This window comes from Gallus gallus, chromosome 27 (assembly GCF_016699485.2).
Source record: "Gallus gallus isolate bGalGal1 chromosome 27, bGalGal1.mat.broiler.GRCg7b, whole genome shotgun sequence".
Taxonomy (NCBI): domain Eukaryota; kingdom Metazoa; phylum Chordata; class Aves; order Galliformes; family Phasianidae; genus Gallus; species Gallus gallus.
In genome coordinates, this window is record NC_052558.1 from 556476 (window position 1) to 578063 (window position 21588).

The window sequence follows — 21588 nt, forward strand, 5'->3', positions numbered from 1 at the left end:
AGACAAGAAGGTAATTAAAGGAAAGTAAAAGAGGAAAACAAGCAGAGGCTGCATGGTAGTGTAGAAAGCAAGCATTCTCTGCTTCCCACCAGCTAGTGATACTCTACCATGCTTTGGGATGCAAGGAGTCCATAGGCATAGAAGCTGTTTGGGAGGACAACATTTTCGCAATGAGACACTCCCCTCCTCCTTCCTTTTCTCCACTTTTGTTGCTGGTGCAATGTCACATGGTATGGAGTATCCTTTGTGCGAGAAACTCACTCAGTCAATAAATTTGACTCCGGAAAGGACCTCGGTGAAGCAGCATGTTTTCTTTGCAATTGCAGTGGTGGACACACGCTCTCTTGAGGCCAGAGAGAAAATGCACACTTTCTCAGCAAAATACATCCCGTTATATATCCTTTTCCCAGCGCATGCTACCATCTCTCCTAGTTTCTCATTGGTTGAGTATCCCGGGCTCACAATCTTCTCAACACAGTTACTAAGGAGTATTTCCCCATAAGGTCTGTTACCAACCTGTTGTTTTTAAGTATATTTTGTGTTTCTCCATAGAGGTAGGAGGGCAATGCTACGTAAGGTTATTGCATTCATTCTACAGTTTAAGTTTATGTAAGCTTTGTTCTGCCCTGTGCTAAGGATTAAAATGATCCTTTTCATTTTGTTCTGTCCTATGTCTATCCTGCAGATTTGCCTCATCCTAGGTTACTCAGAACACTCCAGTTTCTGCTTTTAAGCACAGTATTTGCCCCATCTTCTGCTTGTCTCTGCCTCAGCAACTTTTTTGAAAAGCATCCTATGCAGCCATTTCATAAGAAGGTTGTACGTTTAGGAAAGGCCAATACTTTGCTATTAGAAGCTCCTAGTGCAAAACCACAATCTAACTCTCACGATAGAGGCTCTTGAGGCCAGCTGCCCCAGTGTTGCCTTCTCCCCACAGCGTGCCTTCCCCCAGCGTACAAGCTTTTGCTGGAGAGAGGTTGGAGAAAGCCTCGATGCTGTGCCTGCACTGCTCAGCAAGAGACAGAACAGTGGTATGATTTCAATCACAGAATGACGGAGTCAGAGGGGTTGGAAGGTGTAAGAGACTATTCTTTTATATCATTGACTCAAAGTTTGCTGAGGAACAAGTCCAGGCAAGTCCTGGGCAAAGGCAGAGAAATCTTTTGTCTTGAGGACACTGATGGACAGGTCCTGGCTAAGGATTGTGATATCCTCTAAGGAGCACAGATGGACAAGGCCAGGGGCATCGAGAGAGAGATAAGCTGCTGCTAATGGCCGGGAAACGGTCTTTTTGTGTGGACTTATCTCAGGGAAAATGGCCATCTCAGGAGGTATGCACAGGACTCTTGCTCAAGCACCCAGGAATGTCACGTAGGCAGCAGAAAATGGAGGATAAAAGAGGGTCCAATAACCACAACGGTGGAAGCTGATCCTTCACCACAACCACGGCAACGGTAGAGGCTTATCACTCACCACGACAGACTTGAGGGGCTCTCTGCCATCTGATCCTTCACCACAACAGGGAGACTGATCCCGCTTTACGCAATTCTTGCCTCTTTCTATCTTTTCTATCGCTCGCTTTCCCTTCCCCATCACCCCAATCCTTAATAGTGTCCGTCCTCCCCTTTCCCCATCTCCCTTATTAACATTTGTAATAAACTGGTCGGACCAACATTTGAACCGTTGTTTCTTAATCTCACGCCGGGCATACATATTTCAAAGAACCTCCTCTCCCTCCTATAAATTGGAGCGAGACAGAAGGGACCACTGGAGATCGTCTAGTCCAAGTCCCCTGCTAAAGAAGGTTCTCTGCACTAGGTTGCAGAGGAAAGAATCCAAGAGGGTTTTGAAGATCTCCAGGAAAGGAGACTTCGCCACCTCCGTGGGCAGCCTGTTCCAGTGCTCTGTCAGTCAGATGTTCTGTTCTAGTTTCTGCTGGGCTTTCTTCCAGAGGCTCCAGGTGAGGCCATTCTACCTCGTTGTGCTAGAAAGCCCACTTTGCAGAGCTGGTGCTGCACAAACAGGCCCAAGAACAACTGCACAAAAGCTACTTCACGTTTAATCTGTTCAAAGGCTTCTTGTTGCTCAGGACCCCACTCAAAGAAGGTCCTCTTTGGAGTCCCTCCATATAGAGGGCACTCAAGCCGACTATGGGCTGGAAGGTGCATTCTCCAGGACCCCACAGGAAATACCATAGGAAGGCTTGCCTCTCTTTACTACTAGCTGCTGGGGACATAGTTGCTACCTTCCTGCTCTCAGCCATACCGATATGGAAAATGCACCTGAAGTTTTATTCTGAAGAAATTGACCTCTTCTTTGGAATCAGTGACTTCCCTTTGCTTTACGTCAAAACCGACCATTAGAAGGATTTGCACTGTTTTCTTACCATTCTCAAAAACTTCCTCTTCTCTGTTACCCCAGACAAACATGTCTCTGAAAAGTTGTTAAAAAGTGCTGGTCCAAGTAAAGACCCCCGAGAAAGCTACATAAGCCAAAATGTTTAGAAACCGGAGGGTAAAGTGATTCCTCCCCAGGCATGCATAATAGAAGCCTGTAGCGCCAATTGTTCAAAAGAAAAATTGTAAGAGCCCTTTCCCAGAACCAACACTTTGAAACGTCTCTCCCCTACCCTCCACTGGGCAGTCTTTGCAAGGCAAAGGGTAACACAGAGGTGCAGATTCAAATGCATTAAATCTTTAATGAGCGAAAATTTGGAAACAAGGTCAGTGCAAGGGGAGGCCCTGCTGTCAGAAGCACCAGGGGCAGATGAGAGTCTGCACAGCATGGCCATGGCAGCCGTGCCTCCAGCTGTTCATCTGCCCTTTGCACAGACGGCATAGGGCCAGTAAGTCCTTCCAAGACTGATTCAGTGGTAGTCACAGTCCAGGACAGCTGACAGTGAGCAGGAATGACACAGGGGAAAAAAAAAAAGAAAAAAAAATGATGGGAGAGGGGAAAAGAAGTCATGGAGCATGTTTTCTGAGAGATGAGGTTAGCCCCAGTGCTCTCCCTCAGGTCTTCTTCAAACTTCACGGACTACGGAGGTCTTTTGCCAGGACCTCCAGGCCAGCAGCTTTAGCAGGGGAAGCACCGCCTGCCACACAAGCGGCTGCCGAAGCCGGAGAGGCCAAAGCCTCCAAAGCCTCCAGAGGAGATGGGCACACCCTCAGAGCTGAGGATGCTGCCAACGGCAGCGGAGGTGGAGGATCCCACGGCGGTGTTCTGCGGGAAGGAGCTGAGGATGGGTCCGGGCAGGGTCACCACCACGGGAGAGGGCTGGATGAAGACGTTGGAGTCCTGGCACTGCCTGACGCAGGACTCGTTGCAGCTGTTGGCCAGCGGGGTCGGGCCACAGGGCCGGCATTGCAGGCGTGGCAGGCACTGGTCGTAGCAGGACATGTCTTGTGTCTGGAGGGGCACCTGTTGGGACAGAGGGTCAGGAGGACACAGAAGCGAGAGAGGAGCAGCCTGCCATCCCACCAGGGGAGAGCCAAGGCACAGGGCTGACTAGGGACATGTTGGACGTGTCAGGAAGCCCGTGGTCTTCTCCTTCCCTTCGACCCCGGTGGTCCCGCCAAGAGCGGCCAGGCACAGCTACGACCTTGACTAGCTCATAGCTAAGGAGACACATCAGGTAATGTTCAGCATCATGCCGCGCTGGCTGCCCCCTTCCCTCTCTCAGGGCTACCTGCTTCCCCAAGATCCAACCTAGGACAAAGGCACATATACGTGCAGACAAATCCCAGAGAAAGAGATGATGGTAGAAATGCTTCAGACTCACCTTGTTCCCAGGGAGATGAAGGCAAGAGGAGTGGATGACTGAGAGAGAGGAGACGGGCCCCCTTTTATACTGCTGGTGCACTGCCCCAGGCCCACAGTCATTGCACACGGGCAGTAATTTTTCAAGAGACTCACCTCAAATACAAATTATCCTTTCTAATGGCACAGGTTGAGGTTTTGGTTTCCGTCAACCCTGTTGTTTCATTTTCTTGCTTCTGACCATCCCAATTTGTCCACGGAGGCACCTTTCAAGTTCCAGGATGAAAGGCACAAGGAGTTTCCTTGCAGAAACACGTCAGTGTGGGTAGAAGACGTATGCTGTGCTTCAGGCATGGCGTGTGTGTCTTGGGAAATGTCAGGACCTTATTTGCAATCACCTTTGTAGCAAGGCAGGCATATCCTCGTGTCAGTGTGACCCACTTTTGAATGCCCTGGACCTTCTTTGCCCAGGGACTCATTTTGTTCTTCTCCGTCAAGGTCTGTCTCTCAGACTACTCCTTGAGCTTCTGTTCGTTCCCTAGAAAGCCAGGTGGCATGTTCTGCTGCTTGCAAACGTCTTCACCCACAGCTTATTGTTCTGGAAAGACACTGCCGTGTTTATTTGGCATTGTGCACTCTCGTAACAGTCTCCAGGCACAGCAGTAACGATCTCACACCATCAGCTGTTTTGTGGAAGGAGAGCGTTGCCTTCCCGAGCCCTGCCATTACCTCTAAAGCCCCACAGAATAAGGTCCGTCCACTTGACTTGAAGGCTGTGCCGGTTTTCTTTACAGTGCCTTGCTCCCGCTCCTCTCAGGGGCAGAACTACCTGGTGTGAGCGATGCTCAGGCCTACAGACAGCACGCACGGTTGGGGAGGACCCACACCTAAAGGATGTGGCTCCTGGCCAATGCAAAACTAGACTGTAACGTGCCACGCACAGGGAGAGTCTCCCCAGGAAGCTTGCCATGGAATAAAGGTCTTAACTAGCACTTTTTCACCACAACACAGCTCCCTTTGTCAGCAGGGCAGAGAAGTGTTCGGTTCATGCAGCAAGGATGCATTGCCTCTTTGACTGAGTCCAGAAGAAACTTGTGAAGCTACGCCCCTCTTGATCACTCCTATTCCATGACCACCCCCAGCCACCTGGCAGTTCTGGGACCCACCAGCCCTTGTCCATTTGTGGGGAGCTTGCTTGCCTCCTCAACTGAGCTGTTTCTTTTCTCCAGGCCCAGGAGCACTCATTCAGCCCATTCTTCCACAGCTTCACTATGACCACCTCATGGAGGACAATGTCAAAAGCCTTTCTGAACTCCAGCAAGAATGTATACAGCCCTCTTCCCACATCCTTCAGGCTTGTTGTTTCTTTGTGATGAATCAGCTTCATCAATCCATGACTTCTCCATAGCGAATCCATGCTGAGTGTGATGCTGTAGATATTTTCATCCTTCATGAGCACAAACATGGTTTCCGGGGCCCAGGTTTTCCAGGATGCACTGTTCCGCCTCCTACCGAGAGACTGAACTGAAGCCCCTGGTCCTCTAGTTCCCTGCTTCCACTCTCTTGGTCTTCTTAAACAGGAGTAACGTGCCCTTTCCCCCAGTTTTGGAGCACTTCTCCCAGTCACCAACCTAGGTTGATCAAGAGCAGACAGCTCTCTCAGCACTCATGGGCGCATCTCTTCATGGGGCAAATAAGCCTCATGTGTTACAAATATCCAGTTTCCTCGAGGTTTCCCTGACCCAAAGGTACACCTTGTTAGCTCCAACCAGCTTTTCCGCCTGGCCTCAGAGCCATGGGATTCCTGAAAGCCACACTTGCTGGATAAGAAAGAAACAGAGAAGACAACCAGGACCGCAGCATCTTTTGCTGGCCCCAGTAAACAGGTCTCCTGTTTACTTCCGGAGAACACCCACGTATTCTCTTATTTTCCTTTTACCGTTGAGATCCGTGCAGGAAACCTTTTGGTTGCCCTTGCTGTCCTTTGCCAGACTGAATTCTATCAGGCCTCAATCTTTCCTCACTTGATTCCTGGCTGCACATGCACTGTGGCTGCATTTCTCTCACATTACCCGTCCATGCTTCTGTTTCCCAGGGGCTTCATATTCCCGTGTTTGAGTTTGGCCAACAACTTTTTCTTCTTGCAGTTCTGTTCATTTTGGTGCTGTTGTCCTGGCGTGATCCTTAGGTCTCTCATACCAACGCTTGAAAGAGGTCAGCCTGGAAGAATTGGCATTTCAGAAATGAGGAATTGAGATGGATGAGCTGAGGGAAACAATACCACAACCTGCACCACTGGCAAGCATAATTTGCATCTGAGGTGAGTCTCTAGGAAAATTACTGCTCGCGTGGAGTAACTGTTGGCCTGGGGCGGTGCCCGTGCAGTATAAAAGCATGCCCATCTTCTCTTTCTCTCATCCACTCCTCTTGCCTCCATCACCCCAGGAACGAGGTGAGTCAGAAGCCTTTTCATCACTGTATCCTCCTCCAGGATTTCTCTGTACATACAAGTGCCTTCATCCTCTGTTGGGTCCTGGGGAAGCAACTCGTGCTGCGAGAGAGAAGAGGGCAGCAGGTGTGGTGCCAACAGGTGCTAGGTCTTGCCTGAGGTGTCTCCTGAGCTATGGCCAGGCAGCATCCTGACTGTGCCTGGTCAGTCTTGGTGGGGCCAAATGTAAGGAGAAGGTGACAGGATTCCTTACACAGACTCCATATCTCCAGTCAGCACAGTGCCTTGGAACTCTCGTGCTGGGAAGGCAGGCTGCTTCTTACTCTTCCCTTCTTCTGCTCCGCCCTTTCTCCCCCGACAGGTGCCCCTCCAGACACAAGACATGTCCTGCTACGACCAGTGCCTGCCACGCCTGCAATGCCGGCCCTGTGGCCCGACCCCGCTGGCCAACAGCTGCAACGAGTCCTGCGTCAGGCAGTGCCAGGACTCCAACGTCTTCATCCAGCCCTCTCCCGTGGTGGTGACCCTGCCCGGACCCATCCTCAGCTCCTTCCCGCAGAACACCGCCGTGGGATCCTCCACCTCCGCTGCCGTTGGCAGCATCCTCAGCTCTGAGGGTGTGCCCATCTCCTCTGGAGGCTTTGGAGGCTTTGGCCTCTCCGGCTTCGGCAGCCGCTTGTGCGGCAGGCAGTGCTTCCCCTGCTAAAGCTGCTGGCCGTGCTCCTGGAGGATGACCTCCCGGGACCCGCAAGTTGGTAGCGGCCCTGAGAGGGAGCACTGGGATCTTCTTCTCAGAGCGGCCAAGCTTATACCATCACCTCTTGCAAAATGACGGGGCCAGCATGGACTCCCAGAATGCACTGCCCATATCTGCCTTTCCCCTCTTCCACTCTCTCCTTTTCCTCCTGATGCCTTGTTTGTCACCTCTGCTCCTCTGGCCTGTCAAACCCAGACAGCCAGCCGAGGGAGGAGCTGATGGCACTTCTCCCTCCGTGGAAGAATGGCAGGTGGACCGCTGGGGGGATATCCACCATGACCACGCAGTGCACACTCTGTCCCTGCTGCTTCCTGCTTTATGTCCTCCCGTTGGAGCAACTTTCTTTCCCTCTTTTGCCTCAATAAAATTGTAGTGCATCTCAGTCTGTGCCTCTACGTCACTCACTCTACTCTACAAACACTCCACGTGCCAGCAGGTTGTCCGCCGCTCTGGTGACTTCAACAAGCGTGTGCAACACATGTGGACCCCTCACCTTTTCACCATCAGGAGAAGCCTGAAACTGTGTGCTGTTGGCTTTGGCAGCCACCACTGTGGTAGAAGGTGCCTCCCCTGCTAAATCTGCTGGCAATGGCCCTGGTGAAATGCCTCCAGAGTCCATTGAGTTTGTAGCAGACCTGAGAGAGAGCACTGGGGCCAACTTGGTCGTTCAGAAAATATGTCCCATTTCTGCCATCCCCCTCTCATGCACTCTCTTTTCCATCCTGAGTCCTCATTGCTCAGCATGTCTCCCCTGGACTGCGTGTCCCACCGAGTCAGCCTACGGAGGACTGACTGGCCCTATGCCACCTGTGGGTATGGCAGATTGACAGCTGGAGGCATGGCTACCATGGCCACGCAGTGCAGACTCTCGTCTGCTCCTGGTCCTTCTGGCAGCAGGGTCTCCCCTTGCAATGACCTTGTATGCAAATTTTCACTCACCAAAGATCTAGTGCATCCCAATCAGCACCTCTGTGTTGTTCCTTCCCTTGCAAAGGCGCTCCAATGAATGGTGGGGAGAGAGATGTTTCTGAGCAGTGGTCCTGGGAGGTGCTTCTGAAAGGCTTTCTGGACAAATGGCAAGAAATCTCAGCAGTCTGTATTTTCATCACTACTCTCTAACAAGTTTCTCAGAGCCACAAACAGTGGGATTGGCTGTACCCTTATGAGCCAAACTAGGGCTGCATAAAGTATCCAGCATAGTTCAGTGACTGCTATCCGCTTTGCTGTTCACGCTATTTCTGTCTTTCTGATGAGCTCAGCAATGTGAAGCAAGAAGTAAGGAAGGTGGAGGAAAAGCCTTACTACCAGTAGCATCACAGAACTGACTCCACTTGCTCTGCGTCTTTCTTGCAACAGAATCCATGGCTGGGCACAATGTTTTAAATGCAGTCATAACAGAATGGAGCAGAGCGGGACAGCTATTCCCCTTGAGCTCCTGCCTGCATTCCTGCTCTTATATTCCACGATGTATGTTGTGTCTTTAGTGTCTTACAACAGGTTTGGGAGTTGCATCAGTTTTGGTTGGGGCTATCATGTAATGTCCCTGTATTGATTCTGCTTCTGGGCTACTGCTGTAGAGGGTTTGAAAGCTGCATGCAATGTGAGGTCTGGGTGGCAGCAAGCCAGCTGCCAATCAGGGCTTTGGCTGAAGCCAGCTGTGTGGTGGGAGCCAGCTGTGTCCTGTGGCTAATCAGCAGGTCCCCTTCCTTGGCTGCAAGTCTCTCTTCAGCTTTTGCTGCTGGTGACTGCACTTCCTTGGAGAGCTCCACAATGGCCCTATGAGCCAGCACAACGACCCTGGCATACACATAAGCACCCAGCAGTCTCTTGTTCGCTCCTCTCCCTCTTTGATACTGGGAAGATAACAGGGAGAGAAAGAGTGAGAAGAACTCCTGGTTTGGGATAAATACACTGTAAGAAGAGAAGGGAAATCGAAATGGGAAAGAGGGAGGGATGCAAGGACCGTCTCTTTCCAGATTCTAACAGAAATGTGATGCCCAGCCAGCCTCCGAAGAGTGGCTCCTTTGAAATGACACTCTTCCAGGTTGTTGTGACCAGTGATGCAGAGTCTAGCTGGAGACCTGTAGCTAGTGGTGCTCCCCATGGCTTTGTGCTGCGTCCAGTCTTGCTCAACATCTTCATCGGTGACCTGGACAAAGGGATGGAGTCCTCCATCGGCAGGTTTCTTGATGATACAAAGCTGGGAGGAGTGGCTGGCACCCCAGAAGGCTTTGCGATCATTCTATAAGACCTGCACAGATTGAGCATTGGACAGAGAGGGACCTGATGAGCTCGAGCAAGGGTAAGTGTCTTGAACCTGAGGAGGAATAGCCATATGCATCAGAACAGCTTTGAGGCTGAGCTGCTGGAGAGCACCTCTGCAGAGAAGGACCTGGCTGTCCTGGTGGCTAACAAGCTGGCCGTGTGTCAGCGGTGTGCCCGTGTGTACAAGAAGGCCAATGGTGTCCTGGAGTCCACTAAAAAGAGCATGGACGGCAGGTTGAGGGAATTTACCCTCCCCCTTTATATTGCCCCGGTGAAGCCACATCTGAAATACCGTGTCCAGTTTGGTGCTGCCCGATGCAAAATAATAGGAATTGTCTAGAGAGAATGCGGTGGAGGGTCACAAAGATGACTGAGGTCCTCAAACATCTCCCATATGAGGAAACTCTGGGAGACTGGGTCTGTTCTGCCTGGTGGAGACAGAGAGGAGATCTTATAACTGTCTCTCACTATCTAAAGTCCAGGAGTCTAGCCAGTGGTGCCAGACTCTTCTCGGTGGTGTGCAGCAATTGAACAAGGGGCAACGGGCAGAAACCGGAACCCAGGAAGTTCAGTACAAACCTGTGAAAGAATGTCTTTCCTTTGGGGATGGCAGAGCTCTGGAACAGGCTGCCCAGAGAGGTTGGGAAACGTCCTTTGGAGGTATTCAAAACCCACCGGGAGGCTTACCTACTCGGCCCACTGTGGGGAACTCTTTTGAGGAGGGGGATTGGACTCAGTGATCTACAGAGGTCCCTTCCAACACATGCAATTCTATGATTCTATCATTTTATTGCTGAGCGTGTGGCATGCAATATCCCAGTGACCAGTTTGGGCTGGCCTTTGATGCTTTGTTCCATTGGAGACACACACTGCCGATTGTGACGGTTTTTCAATGGCAGCCAACAAACCTCGACTATACCGCTCTCTCACTCACCCTCTTGAAAGGAATGGGGGGCAGAAAAGCACTGATGGAATGTTAAGGCTCACGGGTTGAGATAAGAAGGTAATTAAAGGGAAGTAAAAGAGGAAAACAAGCAGAGGCTGCATGGTAGTGTAGAAAGCAAGCATTCTCTGCTTCCCACCAGCTAGTGATACTCTACCATGCTTTGGGATGCAAGGAGTCCATAGGCATAGAAGCTGTTTGGGAGGACAACATTTTCGCAATGAGACACTCCCCTCCTCCTTCCTTTTCTCCACTTTTGTTGCTGGTGCAATGTCACATGGTATGGAGTATCCTTTGTGCGAGAAACTCACTCAGTCAATAAATTTGACTCCGGAAAGGACCTCGGTGAAGCAGCATGTTTTCTTTGCAATTGCAGTGGTGGACACACGCTCTCTTGAGGCCAGAGAGAAAATGCACACTTTCTCAGCAAAATACATCCCGTTATATATCCTTTTCCCAGCGCATGCTACCATCTCTCCTAGTTTCTCATTGGTTGAGTATCCCGGGCTCACAATCTTCTCAACACAGTTACTAAGGAGTATTTCCCCATAAGGTCTGTTACCAACCTGTTGTTTTTAAGTATATTTTGTGTTTCTCCATAGAGGTAGGAGGGCAATGCTACGTAAGGTTATTGCATTCATTCTACAGTTTAAGTTTATGTAAGCTTTGTTCTGCCCTGTGCTAAGGATTAAAATGATCCTTTTCATTTTGTTCTGTCCTATGTCTATCCTGCAGATTTGCCTCATCCTAGGTTACTCAGAACACTCCAGTTTCTGCTTTTAAGCACAGTATTTGCCCCATCTTCTGCTTGTCTCTGCCTCAGCAACTTTTTGAAAAGCATCCTATGCAGCCATTTCATAAGAAGGTTGTACGTTTAGGAAAGGCCAATACTTTGCTATTAGAAGCTCCTAGTGCAAAACCACAATCTAACACTCACGATAGAGTCTCTTGAGGCCAGCTGCCCCAGTGTTGCCTTCTCCCCACAGCGTGCCTTCCCCCAGCGTACAAGCTTTTGCTGGAGAGAGGTTGGAGAAAGCCTCGATGCTGTGCCTGCACTGCTCAGCAAGAGACAGAACAGTGGTATGATGTCAATCACAGAATGACGGAGTCAGAGGGGTTGGAAGGTGTAAGAGACTTCTTTTATATCATTGACTCAAAGTTTGCTGAGGAACAAGTCCAGGCAAGTCCTGGGCAAAGGCAGAGAAATCTTTTGTCTTGAGGACACTGATGGACAGGTCCTGGCTAAGGATTGTGATATCCTCTAAGGAGCACAGATGGACAAGGCCAGGGGCATCGAGAGGGCTGCTGCTAATGGCCGGGAAACGGTCTTTTTGTGTGGACTTATCTCAGGGAAAATGGCCATCTCAGGAGGTATGCACAGGACTCTTGCTCAAGCACCCAGGAATGTCACGTAGGCAGCAGAAAATGGAGGATAAAAGAGGGTCCAATAACCACAACGGTGGAAGCTGATCCTTCACCACAACCACGGCAACGGTAGAGGCTTATCACTCACCACGACAGACTTGAGGGGCTCTCTGCCATCTGATCCTTCACCACAACAGGGAGACTGATCCCGCTTTACGCAATTCTTGCCTCTTTCTATCTTTTCTATCGCTCGCTTTCCCTTCCCCATCACCCCAATCCTTAATAGTGTCCGTCCTCCCCTTTCCCCATCTCCCTTATTAACATTTGTAATAAACTGGTCGGACCAACATTTGAACCGTTGTTTCTTAATCTCACGCCGGGCATACATATTTCAAAGAACCTCCTCTCCCTCCTATAAATTGGAGCGAGACAGAAGGGACCACTGGAGATCGTCTAGTCCAAGTCCCCTGCTAAAGAAGGTTCTCTGCACTAGGTTGCAGAGGAAAGAATCCAAGAGGGTTTTGAAGATCTCCAGGAAAGGAGACTTCGCCACCTCCGTGGGCAGCCTGTTCCAGTGCTCTGTCAGTCAGATGTTCTGTTCTAGTTTCTGCTGGGCTTTCTTCCAGAGGCTCCAGGTGAGGCCATTCTACCTCGTTGTGCTAGAAAGCCCACTTTGCAGAGCTGGTGCTGCACAAACAGGCCCAAGAACAACTGCACAAAAGCTACTTCACGTTTAATCTGTTCAAAGGCTTCTTGTTGCTCAGGACCCCACTCAAAGAAGGTCCTCTTTGGAGTCCCTCCATATAGAGGGCACTCAAGCCGACTATGGGCTGGAAGGTGCATTCTCCAGGACCCCACAGGAAATACCATAGGAAGGCTTGCCTCTCTTTACTACTAGCTGCTGGGGACATAGTTGCTACCTTCCTGCTCTCAGCCATACCGATATGGAAAATGCACCTGAAGTTTTATTCTGAAGAAATTGACCTCTTCTTTGGAATCAATGACTTCCCTTTGCTTTACGTCAAAACCGACCATTAGAAGGATTTGCACTGTTTTCTTACCTTTCTCAAAAACTTCCTCTTCTCTGTTACCCCAGACAAACATGTCTCTGAAAAGTTGTTAAAAAGTGCTGGTCCAAGTAAAGACCCCCGAGAAAGCTACATAAGCCAAAATGTTTAGAAACCGGAGGGTAAAGTGATTCCTCCCCAGGCATGCATAATAGAAGCCTGTAGCGCCAATTGTTCAAAAGAAAAATTGTAAGAGCCCTTTCCCAGAACCAACACTTTGAAACGTCTCTCCCCTACCCTCCACTGGGCAGTCTTTGCAAGGCAAAGGGTAACACAGAGGTGCAGATTCAAATGCATTAAATCTTTAATGAGCGAAAATTTGGAAACAAGGTCAGTGCAAGGGGAGGCCCTGCTGTCAGAAGCACCAGGGGCAGATGAGAGTCTGCACAGCATGGCCATGGCAGCCGTGCCTCCAGCTGTTCATCTGCCCTTTGCACAGACGGCATAGGGCCAGTAAGTCCTTCCAAGACTGATTCAGTGGTAGTCACAGTCCAGGACAGCTGACAGTGAGCAGGAATGACACAGGGGAAAAAAAAAAGAAAAAAAAATGATGGGAGAGGGGAAAAGAAGTCATGGAGCATGTTTTCTGAGAGATGAGGTTAGCCCCAGTGCTCTCCCTCAGGTCTTCTTCAAACTTCACGGACTACGGAGGTCTTTTGCCAGGACCTCCAGGCCAGCAGCTTTAGCAGGGGAAGCACCGCCTGCCACACAAGCGGCTGCTGAAGCCGGAGAGGCCAAAGCCTCCAAAGCCTCCAGAGGAGATGGGCACACCCTCAGAGCTGAGGATGCTGCCAACGGCAGCGGAGGTGGAGGATCCCACGGCGGTGTTCTGCGGGAAGGAGCTGAGGATGGGTCCGGGCAGGGTCACCACCACGGGAGAGGGCTGGATGAAGACGTTGGAGTCCTGGCACTGCCTGACGCAGGACTCGTTTGCAGCTGTTGGCCAGCGGGGTCGGGCCACAGGGCCGGCATTGCAGGCGTGGCAGGCACTGGTCGTAGCAGGACATGTCTTGTGTCTGGAGGGGCACCTGTTGGGACAGAGGGTCAGGAGGACACAGAAGCGAGAGAGGAGCAGCCTGCCATCCCACCAGGGGAGAGCCAAGGCACAGGGCTGACTAGGGACATGTTGGACGTGTCAGGAAGCCCGTGGTCTTCTCCTTCCCTTCGACCCCGGTGGTCCCGCCAAGAGCGGCCAGGCACAGCTACGACCTTGACTAGCTCATAGCTAAGGAGACACATCAGGTAATGTTCAGCATCATGCCGCGCTGGCTGCCCCCTTCCCTCTCTCAGGGCTACCTGCTTCCCCAAGATCCAACCTAGGACAAAGGCACATATACGTGCAGACAAATCCCAGAGAAAGAGATGATGGTAGAAATGCTTCAGACTCACCTTGTTCCCAGGGAGATGAAGGCAAGAGGAGTGGATGACTGAGAGAGAGGAGACGGGCCCCCTTTTATACTGCTGGTGCACTGCCCCAGGCCCACAGTCATTGCACACGGGCAGTAATTTTTCAAGAGACTCACCTCAAATACAAATTATCCTTTCTAATGGCACAGGTTGAGGTTTTGGTTTCCATCAACCCTGTTGTTTCATTTTCTTGCTTCTGACCATCCCAATTTGTCCACGGAGGCACCTTTCAAGTTCCAGGATGAAAGGCACAAGGAGTTTCCTTGCAGAAACACGTCAGTGTGGGTAGAAGACGTATGCTGTGCTTCAGGCATGGCGTGTGTGTCTTGGGAAATGTCAGGACCTTATTTGCAATCACCTTTGTAGCAAGGCAGGCATATCCTCGTGTCAGTGTGACCCACTTTTGAATGCCCTGGACCTTCTTTGCCCAGGGACTCATTTTGTTCTTCTCCGTCAAGGTCTGTCTCTCAGACTACTCCTTGAGCTTCTGTTCGTTCCCTAGAAAGCCAGGTGGCATGTTCTGCTGCTTGCAAACGTCTTCACCCACAGCTTATTGTTCTGGAAAGACACTGCCGTGTTTATTTGGCATTGTGCACTCTCGTAACAGTCTCCAGGCACAGCAGTAACGATCTCACACCATCAGCTGTTTTGTGGAAGGAGAGCGTTGCCTTCCCGAGCCCTGCCATTACCTCTAAAGCCCCACAGAATAAGGTCCGTCCACTTGACTTGATGGCTGTGCCGGTTTTCTTTACAGTGCCTTGCTCCCGCTCCTCTCAGGGGCAGAACTACCTGGTGTGAGCGATGCTCAGGCCTACAGACAGCACGCACGGTTGGGGAGGACCCACACCTAAAGGATGTGGCTCCTGGCCAATGCAAAACTAGACTGTAACGTGCCACGCACAGGGAGAGTCTCCCCAGGAAGCTTGCCATGGAATAAAGGTCTTAACTAGCACTTTTTCACCACAACACAGCTCCCTTTGTCAGCAGGGCAGAGAAGTGTTCGGTTCATGCAGCAAGGATGCATTGCCTCTTTGACTGAGTCCAGAAGAAACTTGTGAAGCTACGCCCCTCTTGATCACTCCTATTCCATGACCACCCCCAGCCACCTGGCAGTTCTGGGACCCACCAGCCCTTGTCCATTTGTGGGGAGCTTGCTTGCCTCCTCAACTGAGCTGTTTCTTTTCTCCAGGCCCAGGAGCACTCATTCAGCCCATTCTTCCACAGCTTCACTATGACCACCTCATGGAGGACAATGTCAAAAGCCTTTCTGAACTCCAGCAAGAATGTATACAGCCCTCTTCCCACATCCTTCAGGCTTGTTGTTTCTTTGTGATGAATCAGCTTCATCAATCCATGACTTCTCCATAGCGAATCCATGCTGAGTGTGATGCTGTAGATATTTTCATCCTTCATGAGCACAAACATGGTTTCCGGGGCCCAGGTTTTCCAGGATGCACTGTTCCGCCTCCTACCGAGAGACTGAACTGAAGCCCCTGGTCCTCTAGTTCCCTGCTTCCACTCTCTTGGTCTTCTTAAACAGGAGTAACGTGCCCTTTCCCCCAGTTTTGGAGCACTTCTCCCAGTCACCAACCTAGGTTGATCAAGAGCAGACAGCTCTCTCAGCACTCATGGGCGCATCTCTTCATGGGGCAAATAAGCCTCATGTGTTACAAATATCCAGTTTCCTCGAGGTTTCCCTGACCCAAAGGTACACCTTGTTAGCTCCAACCAGCTTTTCCGCCTGGCCTCAGAGCCATGGGATTCCTGAAAGCCACACTTGCTGGATAAGAAAGAAACAGAGAAGACAACCAGGACCGCAGCATCTTTTGCTGGCCCCAGTAAACAGGTCTCCTGTTTACTTCCGGAGAACACCCACGTATTCTCTTATTTTCCTTTACCGTTGAGATCCGTGCAGGAAACCTTTTGGTTGCCCTTGCTGTCCTTTGCCAGACTGAATTCTATCAGGCCTCAATCTTTCCTCACTTGATTCCTGGCTGCACATGCACTGTGGCTGCATTTCTCTCACATTACCTGTCCATGCTTCTGTTTCCCAGGGGCTTCATATTCCCGTGTTTGAGTTTGGCCAACAACTTTTTCTTCTTGCAGTTCTGTTCATTTTGGTGCTGTTGTCCTGGCGTGATCCTTAGGTCTCTCATACCAACGCTTGAAAGAGGTCAGCCTGGAAGAATTGGCATTTCAGAAATGAGGAATTGAGATGGATGAGCTGAGGGAAACAATACCACAACCTGCACCACTGGCAAGCATAATTTGCATCTGAGGTGAGTCTCTAGGAAAATTACTGCTCGCGTGGAGTAACTGTTGGCCTGGGGCGGTGCCCGTGCAGTATAAAAGCATGCCCATCTTCTCTTTCTCTCATCCACTCCTCTTGCCTCCATCACCCCAGGAACGAGGTGAGTCAGAAGCCTTTTCATCACTGTATCCTCCTCCAGGATTTCTCTGTACATACAAGTGCCTTCATCCTCTGTTGGGTCCTGGGGAAGCAACTCGTGCTGCGAGAGAGAAGAGGGCAGCAGGTGTGGTGCCAACAGGTGCTAGGTCTTGCCTGAGGTGTCTCCTGAGCTATGGCCAGGCAGCATCCTGACTGTGCCTGGTCAGTCTTGGTGGGGCCAAATGTAAGGAGAAGGTGACAGGATTCCTTACACAGACTCCATATCTCCAGTCAGCACAGTGCCTTGGAACTCTCGTGCTGGGAAGGCAGGCTGCTTCTTACTCTTCCCTTCTTCTGCTCCGCCCTTTCTCCCCCGACAGGTGCCCCTCCAGACACAAGACATGTCCTGCTACGACCAGTGCCTGCCACGCCTGCAATGCCGGCCCTGTGGCCCGACCCCCGCTGGCCAACAGCTGCAACGAGTCCTGCGTCAGGCAGTGCCAGGACTCCAACGTCTTCATCCAGCCCTCTCCCGTGGTGGTGACCCTGCCCGGACCCATCCTCAGCTCCTTCCCGCAGAACACCGCCGTGGGATCCTCCACCTCCGCTGCCGTTGGCAGCATCCTCAGCTCTGAGGGTGTGCCCATCTCCTCTGGAGGCTTTGGAGGCTTTGGCCTCTCCGGCTTCGGCAGCCGCTTGTGCGGCAGGCAGTGCTTCCCCTGCTAAAGCTGCTGGCCGTGCTCCTGGAGGATGACCTCCCGGGACCCGCAAGTTGGTAGCGGCCCTGAGAGGGAGCACTGGGATCTTCTTCTCAGAGCGGCCAAGCTTATACCATCACCTCTTGCAAAATGACGGGGCCAGCATGGACTCCCAGAATGCACTGCCCATATCTGCCTTTCCCCTCTTCCACTCTCTCCTTTTCCTCCTGATGCCTTGTTTGTCACCTCTGCTCCTCTGGCCTGTCAAACCCAGACAGCCAGCCGAGGGAGGAGCTGATGGCACTTCTCCCTCCGTGGAAGAATGGCAGGTGGACCGCTGGGGGGATATCCACCATGACCACGCAGTGCACACTCTGTCCCTGCTGCTTCCTGCTTTATGTCCTCCCGTTGGAGCAACTTTCTTTCCCTCTTTTGCCTCAATAAAATTGTAGTGCATCTCAGTCTGTGCCTCTACGTCACTCACTCTACTCTACAAACACTCCACGTGCCAGCAGGTTGTCCGCCGCTCTGGTGACTTCAACAAGCGTGTGCAACACATGTGGACCCCTCACCTTTTCACCATCAGGAGAAGCCTGAAACTGTGTGCTGTTGGCTTTGGCAGCCACCACTGTGGTAGAAGGTGCCTCCCCTGCTAAATCTGCTGGCAATGGTCCTGGTGAAATGCCTCCAGAGTCCATTGAGTTTGTAGCAGACCTGAGAGAGAGCACTGGGGCCAACTTGGTCGTTCAGAAAATATGTCCCATTTCTGCCATCCCCCTCTCATGCACTCTCTTTTCCATCCTGAGTCCTCATTGCTCAGCATGTCTCCCCTGGACTGCGTGTCCACCGAGTCAGCCTACGGAGGACTGACTGGCCCTATGCCACCTGTGGATATGGCAGATTGACAGCTGGAGGCATGGCTACCATGGCCACGCAGTGCAGACTCTCGTCTGCTCCTGGTCCTTCTGGCAGCAGGGTCTCCCCTTGCAATGACCTTGTATGCAAATTTTCACTCACCAAAGATCTAGTGCATCCCAATCAGCACCTCTGTGTTGTTCCTTCCCTTGCAAAGGCGCTCCAATGAATGGTGGGGAGAGAGATGTTTCTGAGCAGTGGTCCTGGGAGGTGCTTCTGAAAGGCTTTCTGGACAAATGGCAAGAAATCTCAGCAGTCTGTATTTTCATCACTACTCTCTAACAAGTTTCTCAGAGCCACGAACAGTGGGATTGGCTGTACCCTTATGAGCCAAACTAGGGCTGCATAAAGTATCCAGCATAGTTCAGTGACTGCTATCCGCTTTGCTGTTCACGCTATTTCTGTCTTTCTGATGAGCTCAGCAATGTGAAGCAAGAAGTAAGGAAGGTGGAGGAAAAGCCTTACTACCAGTAGCATCACAGAACTGACTCCACTTGCTCTGCGTCTTTCTTGCAACAGAATCCATGGCTGGGCACAATGTTTTAAATGCAGTCATAACAGAATGGAGCAGAGCGGGACAGCTATTCCCCTTGAGCTCCTGCCTGCATTCCTGCTCTTATATTCCACGATGTATGTTGTGTCTTTAGTGTCTTACAACAGGTTTGGGAGTTGCATCAGTTTTGGTTGGGGCTATCATGTAATGTCCCTGTATTGATTCTGCTTCTGGGCTACTGCTGTAGAGGGTTTGAAAGCTGCATGCAATGTGAGGTCTGGGTGGCAGCAAGCCAGCTGCCAATCAGGGCTTTGGCTGAAGCCAGCTGTGTGGTGGGAGCCAGCTGTGTCCTGTGGCTAATCAGCAGGTCCCCTTCCTTGGCTGCAAGTCTCTCTTCAGCTTTTGCTGCTGGTGACTGCACTTCCTTGGAGAGCTCCACAATGGCCCTATGAGCCAGCACAACGACCCTGGCATACACATAAGCACCCAGCAGTCTCTTGTTCGCTCCTCTCCCTCTTTGATACTGGGAAGATAACAGGGAGAGAAAGAGTGAGAAGAACTCCTGGTTTGGGATAAATACACTGTAAGAAGAGAAGGGAAATCGAAATGGGAAAGAGGGAGGGATGCAAGGACCGTCTCTTTCCAGATTCTAACAGAAATGTGATGCCCAGCCAGCCTCCGAAGAGTGGCTCCTTTGAAATGACACTCTTCCAGGTTGTTGTGACCAGTGATGCAGAGTCTAGCTGGAGACCTGTAGCTAGTGGTGCTCCCCATGGCTTTGTGCTGCGTCCAGTCTTGCTCAACATCTTCATCGGTGACCTGGACAAAGGGATGGAGTCCTCCATCGGCAGGTTTCTTGATGATACAAAGCTGGGAGGAGTGGCTGGCACCCCAGAAGGCTTTGCGATCATTCTATAAGACCTGCACAGATTGAGCATTGGACAGAGAGGGACCTGATGAGCTCGAGCAAGGGTAAGTGTCTTGAACCTGAGGAGGAATAGCCATATGCATCAGAACAGCTTTGAGGCTGAGCTGCTGGAGAGCACCTCTGCAGAGAAGGACCTGGCTGTCCTGGTGGCTAACAAGCTGGCCGTGTGTCAGCGGTGTGCCCGTGTGTACAAGAAGGCCAATGGTGTCCTGGAGTCCACTAAAAAGAGCATGGACGGCAGGTTGAGGGAATTTACCCTCCCCCTTTATATTGCCCCGGTGAAGCCACATCTGAAATACCGTGTCCAGTTTGGTGCTGCCCGATGCAAAATAATAGGAATTGTCTAGAGAGAATGCGGTGGAGGGTCACAAAGATGACTGAGGTCCTCAAACATCTCCCATATGAGGAAACTCTGGGAGACTGGGTCTGTTCTGCCTGGTGGAGACAGAGAGGAGATCTTATAACTGTCTCTCACTATCTAAAGTCCAGGAGTCTAGCCAGTGGTGCCAGACTCTTCTCGGTGGTGTGCAGCAATTGAACAAGGGGCAACGGGCAGAAACCGGAACCCAGGAAGTTCAGTACAAACCTGTGAAAGAATGTCTTTCCTTTGGGGATGGCAGAGCTCTGGAACAGGCTGCCCAGAGAGGTTGGGAAACGTCCTTTGGAGGTATTCAAAACCCACCGGGAGGCTTACCTACTCGGCCCACTGTGGGGAACTCTTTTGAGGAGGGGGATTGGACTCAGTGATCTACAGAGGTCCCTTCCAACACATGCAATTCTATGATTCTATCATTTTATTGCTGAGCGTGTGGCATGCAATATCCCAGTGACCAGTTTGGGCTGGCCTTTGATGCTTTGTTCCATTGGAGACACACACTGCCGATTGTGACGGTTTTTCAATGGCAGCCAACAAACCTCGACTATACCGCTCTCTCACTCACCCTCTTGAAAGGAATGGGGGGCAGAAAAGCACTGATGGAATGTTAAGGCTCACGGGTTGAGATAAGAAGGTAATTAAAGGAAAGTAAAAGAGGAAAACAAGCAGAGGCTGCATGGTAGTGTAGAAAGCAAGCATTCTCTGCTTCCCACCAGCTAGTGATACTCTACCATGCTTTGGGATGCAAGGAGTCCATAGGCATAGAAGCTGTTTGGGAGGACAACATTTTCGCAATGAGACACTCCCCTCCTCCTTCCTTTTCTCCACTTTTGTTGCTGGTGCAATGTCACATGGTATGGAGTATCCTTTGTGCGAGAAACTCACTCAGTCAATAAATTTGACTCCGGAAAGGACCTCGGTGAAGCAGCATGTTTTCTTTGCAATTGCAGTGGTGGACACACGCTCTCTTGAGGCCAGAGAGAAAATGCACACTTTCTCAGCAAAATACATCCCGTTATATATCCTTTTCCCAGCGCATGCTACCATCTCTCCTAGTTTCTCATTGGTTGAGTATCCCGGGCTCACAATCTTCTCAACACAGTTACTAAGGAGTATTTCCCCATAAGGTCTGTTACCAACCTGTTGTTTTTAAGTATATTTTGTGTTTCTCCATAGAGGTAGGAGGGCAATGCTACGTAAGGTTATTGCATTCATTCTACAGTTTAAGTTTATGTAAGCTTTGTTCTGCCCTGTGCTAAGGATTAAAATGATCCTTTTCATTTTGTTCTGTCCTATGTCTATCCTGCAGATTTGCCTCATCCTAGGTTACTCAGAACACTCCAGTTTCTGCTTTTAAGCACAGTATTTGCCCCATCTTCTGCTTGTCTCTGCCTCAGCAACTTTTTTGAAAAGCATCCTATGCAGCCATTTCATAAGAAGGTTGTACGTTTAGGAAAGGCCAATACTTTGCTATTAGAAGCTCCTAGTGCAAAACCACAATCTAACTCTCACGATAGAGGCTCTTGAGGCCAGCTGCCCCAGTGTTGCCTTCTCCCCACAGCGTGCCTTCCCCCAGCGTACAAGCTTTTGCTGGAGAGAGGTTGGAGAAAGCCTCGATGCTGTGCCTGCACTGCTCAGCAAGAGACAGAACAGTGGTATGATTTCAATCACAGAATGACGGAGTCAGAGGGGTTGGAAGGTGTAAGAGACTATTCTTTTATATCATTGACTCAAAGTTTGCTGAGGAACAAGTCCAGGCAAGTCCTGGGCAAAGGCA

At 50.8% G+C, this 21588-nt stretch overlaps 3 protein-coding genes and 1 long non-coding RNA gene across 4 annotated transcripts; 2 read left to right on the forward strand and 2 right to left on the reverse strand.

Annotated features, from left to right (window-relative positions):
- Window positions 1-2672: 2672 nt before the first annotated feature.
- LOC112530353 (feather keratin 3-like) lies at window positions 2673-3817 on the reverse strand. Its single transcript, XM_025144137.3, has 2 exons — window positions 3782-3817; window positions 2673-3420 (listed from the first exon to the last, which is right to left on the reverse strand). The coding sequence occupies exon 2, from the start codon at window positions 3397-3399 to the stop codon at window positions 3076-3078; it is 324 nt and encodes a 107-aa protein (XP_024999905.2). The 5' UTR covers window positions 3400-3420; window positions 3782-3817; the 3' UTR covers window positions 2673-3075.
- Window positions 3818-6175: 2358 nt separating this feature from the next.
- On the forward strand, window positions 6176-7347 carry LOC112530354 (feather keratin 3-like). The gene is made up of 2 exons (XM_025144138.3): window positions 6176-6211; window positions 6570-7347. Exon 2 carries the CDS (start codon window positions 6591-6593, stop codon window positions 6912-6914), a length of 324 nt encoding a protein of 107 aa, XP_024999906.1. The 5' UTR covers window positions 6176-6211; window positions 6570-6590; the 3' UTR covers window positions 6915-7347.
- A 5538-nt stretch (window positions 7348-12885) lies between these two features.
- Window positions 12886-14110, reverse strand: LOC121107668 (feather keratin 3-like). Its single transcript, XM_040653240.2, has 2 exons — window positions 13995-14110; window positions 12886-13633 (listed from the first exon to the last, which is right to left on the reverse strand). Exons 1-2 carry the CDS (start codon window positions 14093-14095, stop codon window positions 13288-13290), a joined length of 447 nt encoding a protein of 148 aa, XP_040509174.1. The 5' UTR covers window positions 14096-14110; the 3' UTR covers window positions 12886-13287.
- A 2277-nt stretch (window positions 14111-16387) lies between these two features.
- On the forward strand, window positions 16388-17560 carry LOC121107672. The gene is made up of 2 exons (XR_005841950.2): window positions 16388-16423; window positions 16782-17560. It is a non-coding gene; the product is annotated as an uncharacterized LOC121107672 (long non-coding RNA).
- The last annotated feature ends 4028 nt before the right edge of the window (window positions 17561-21588 follow it).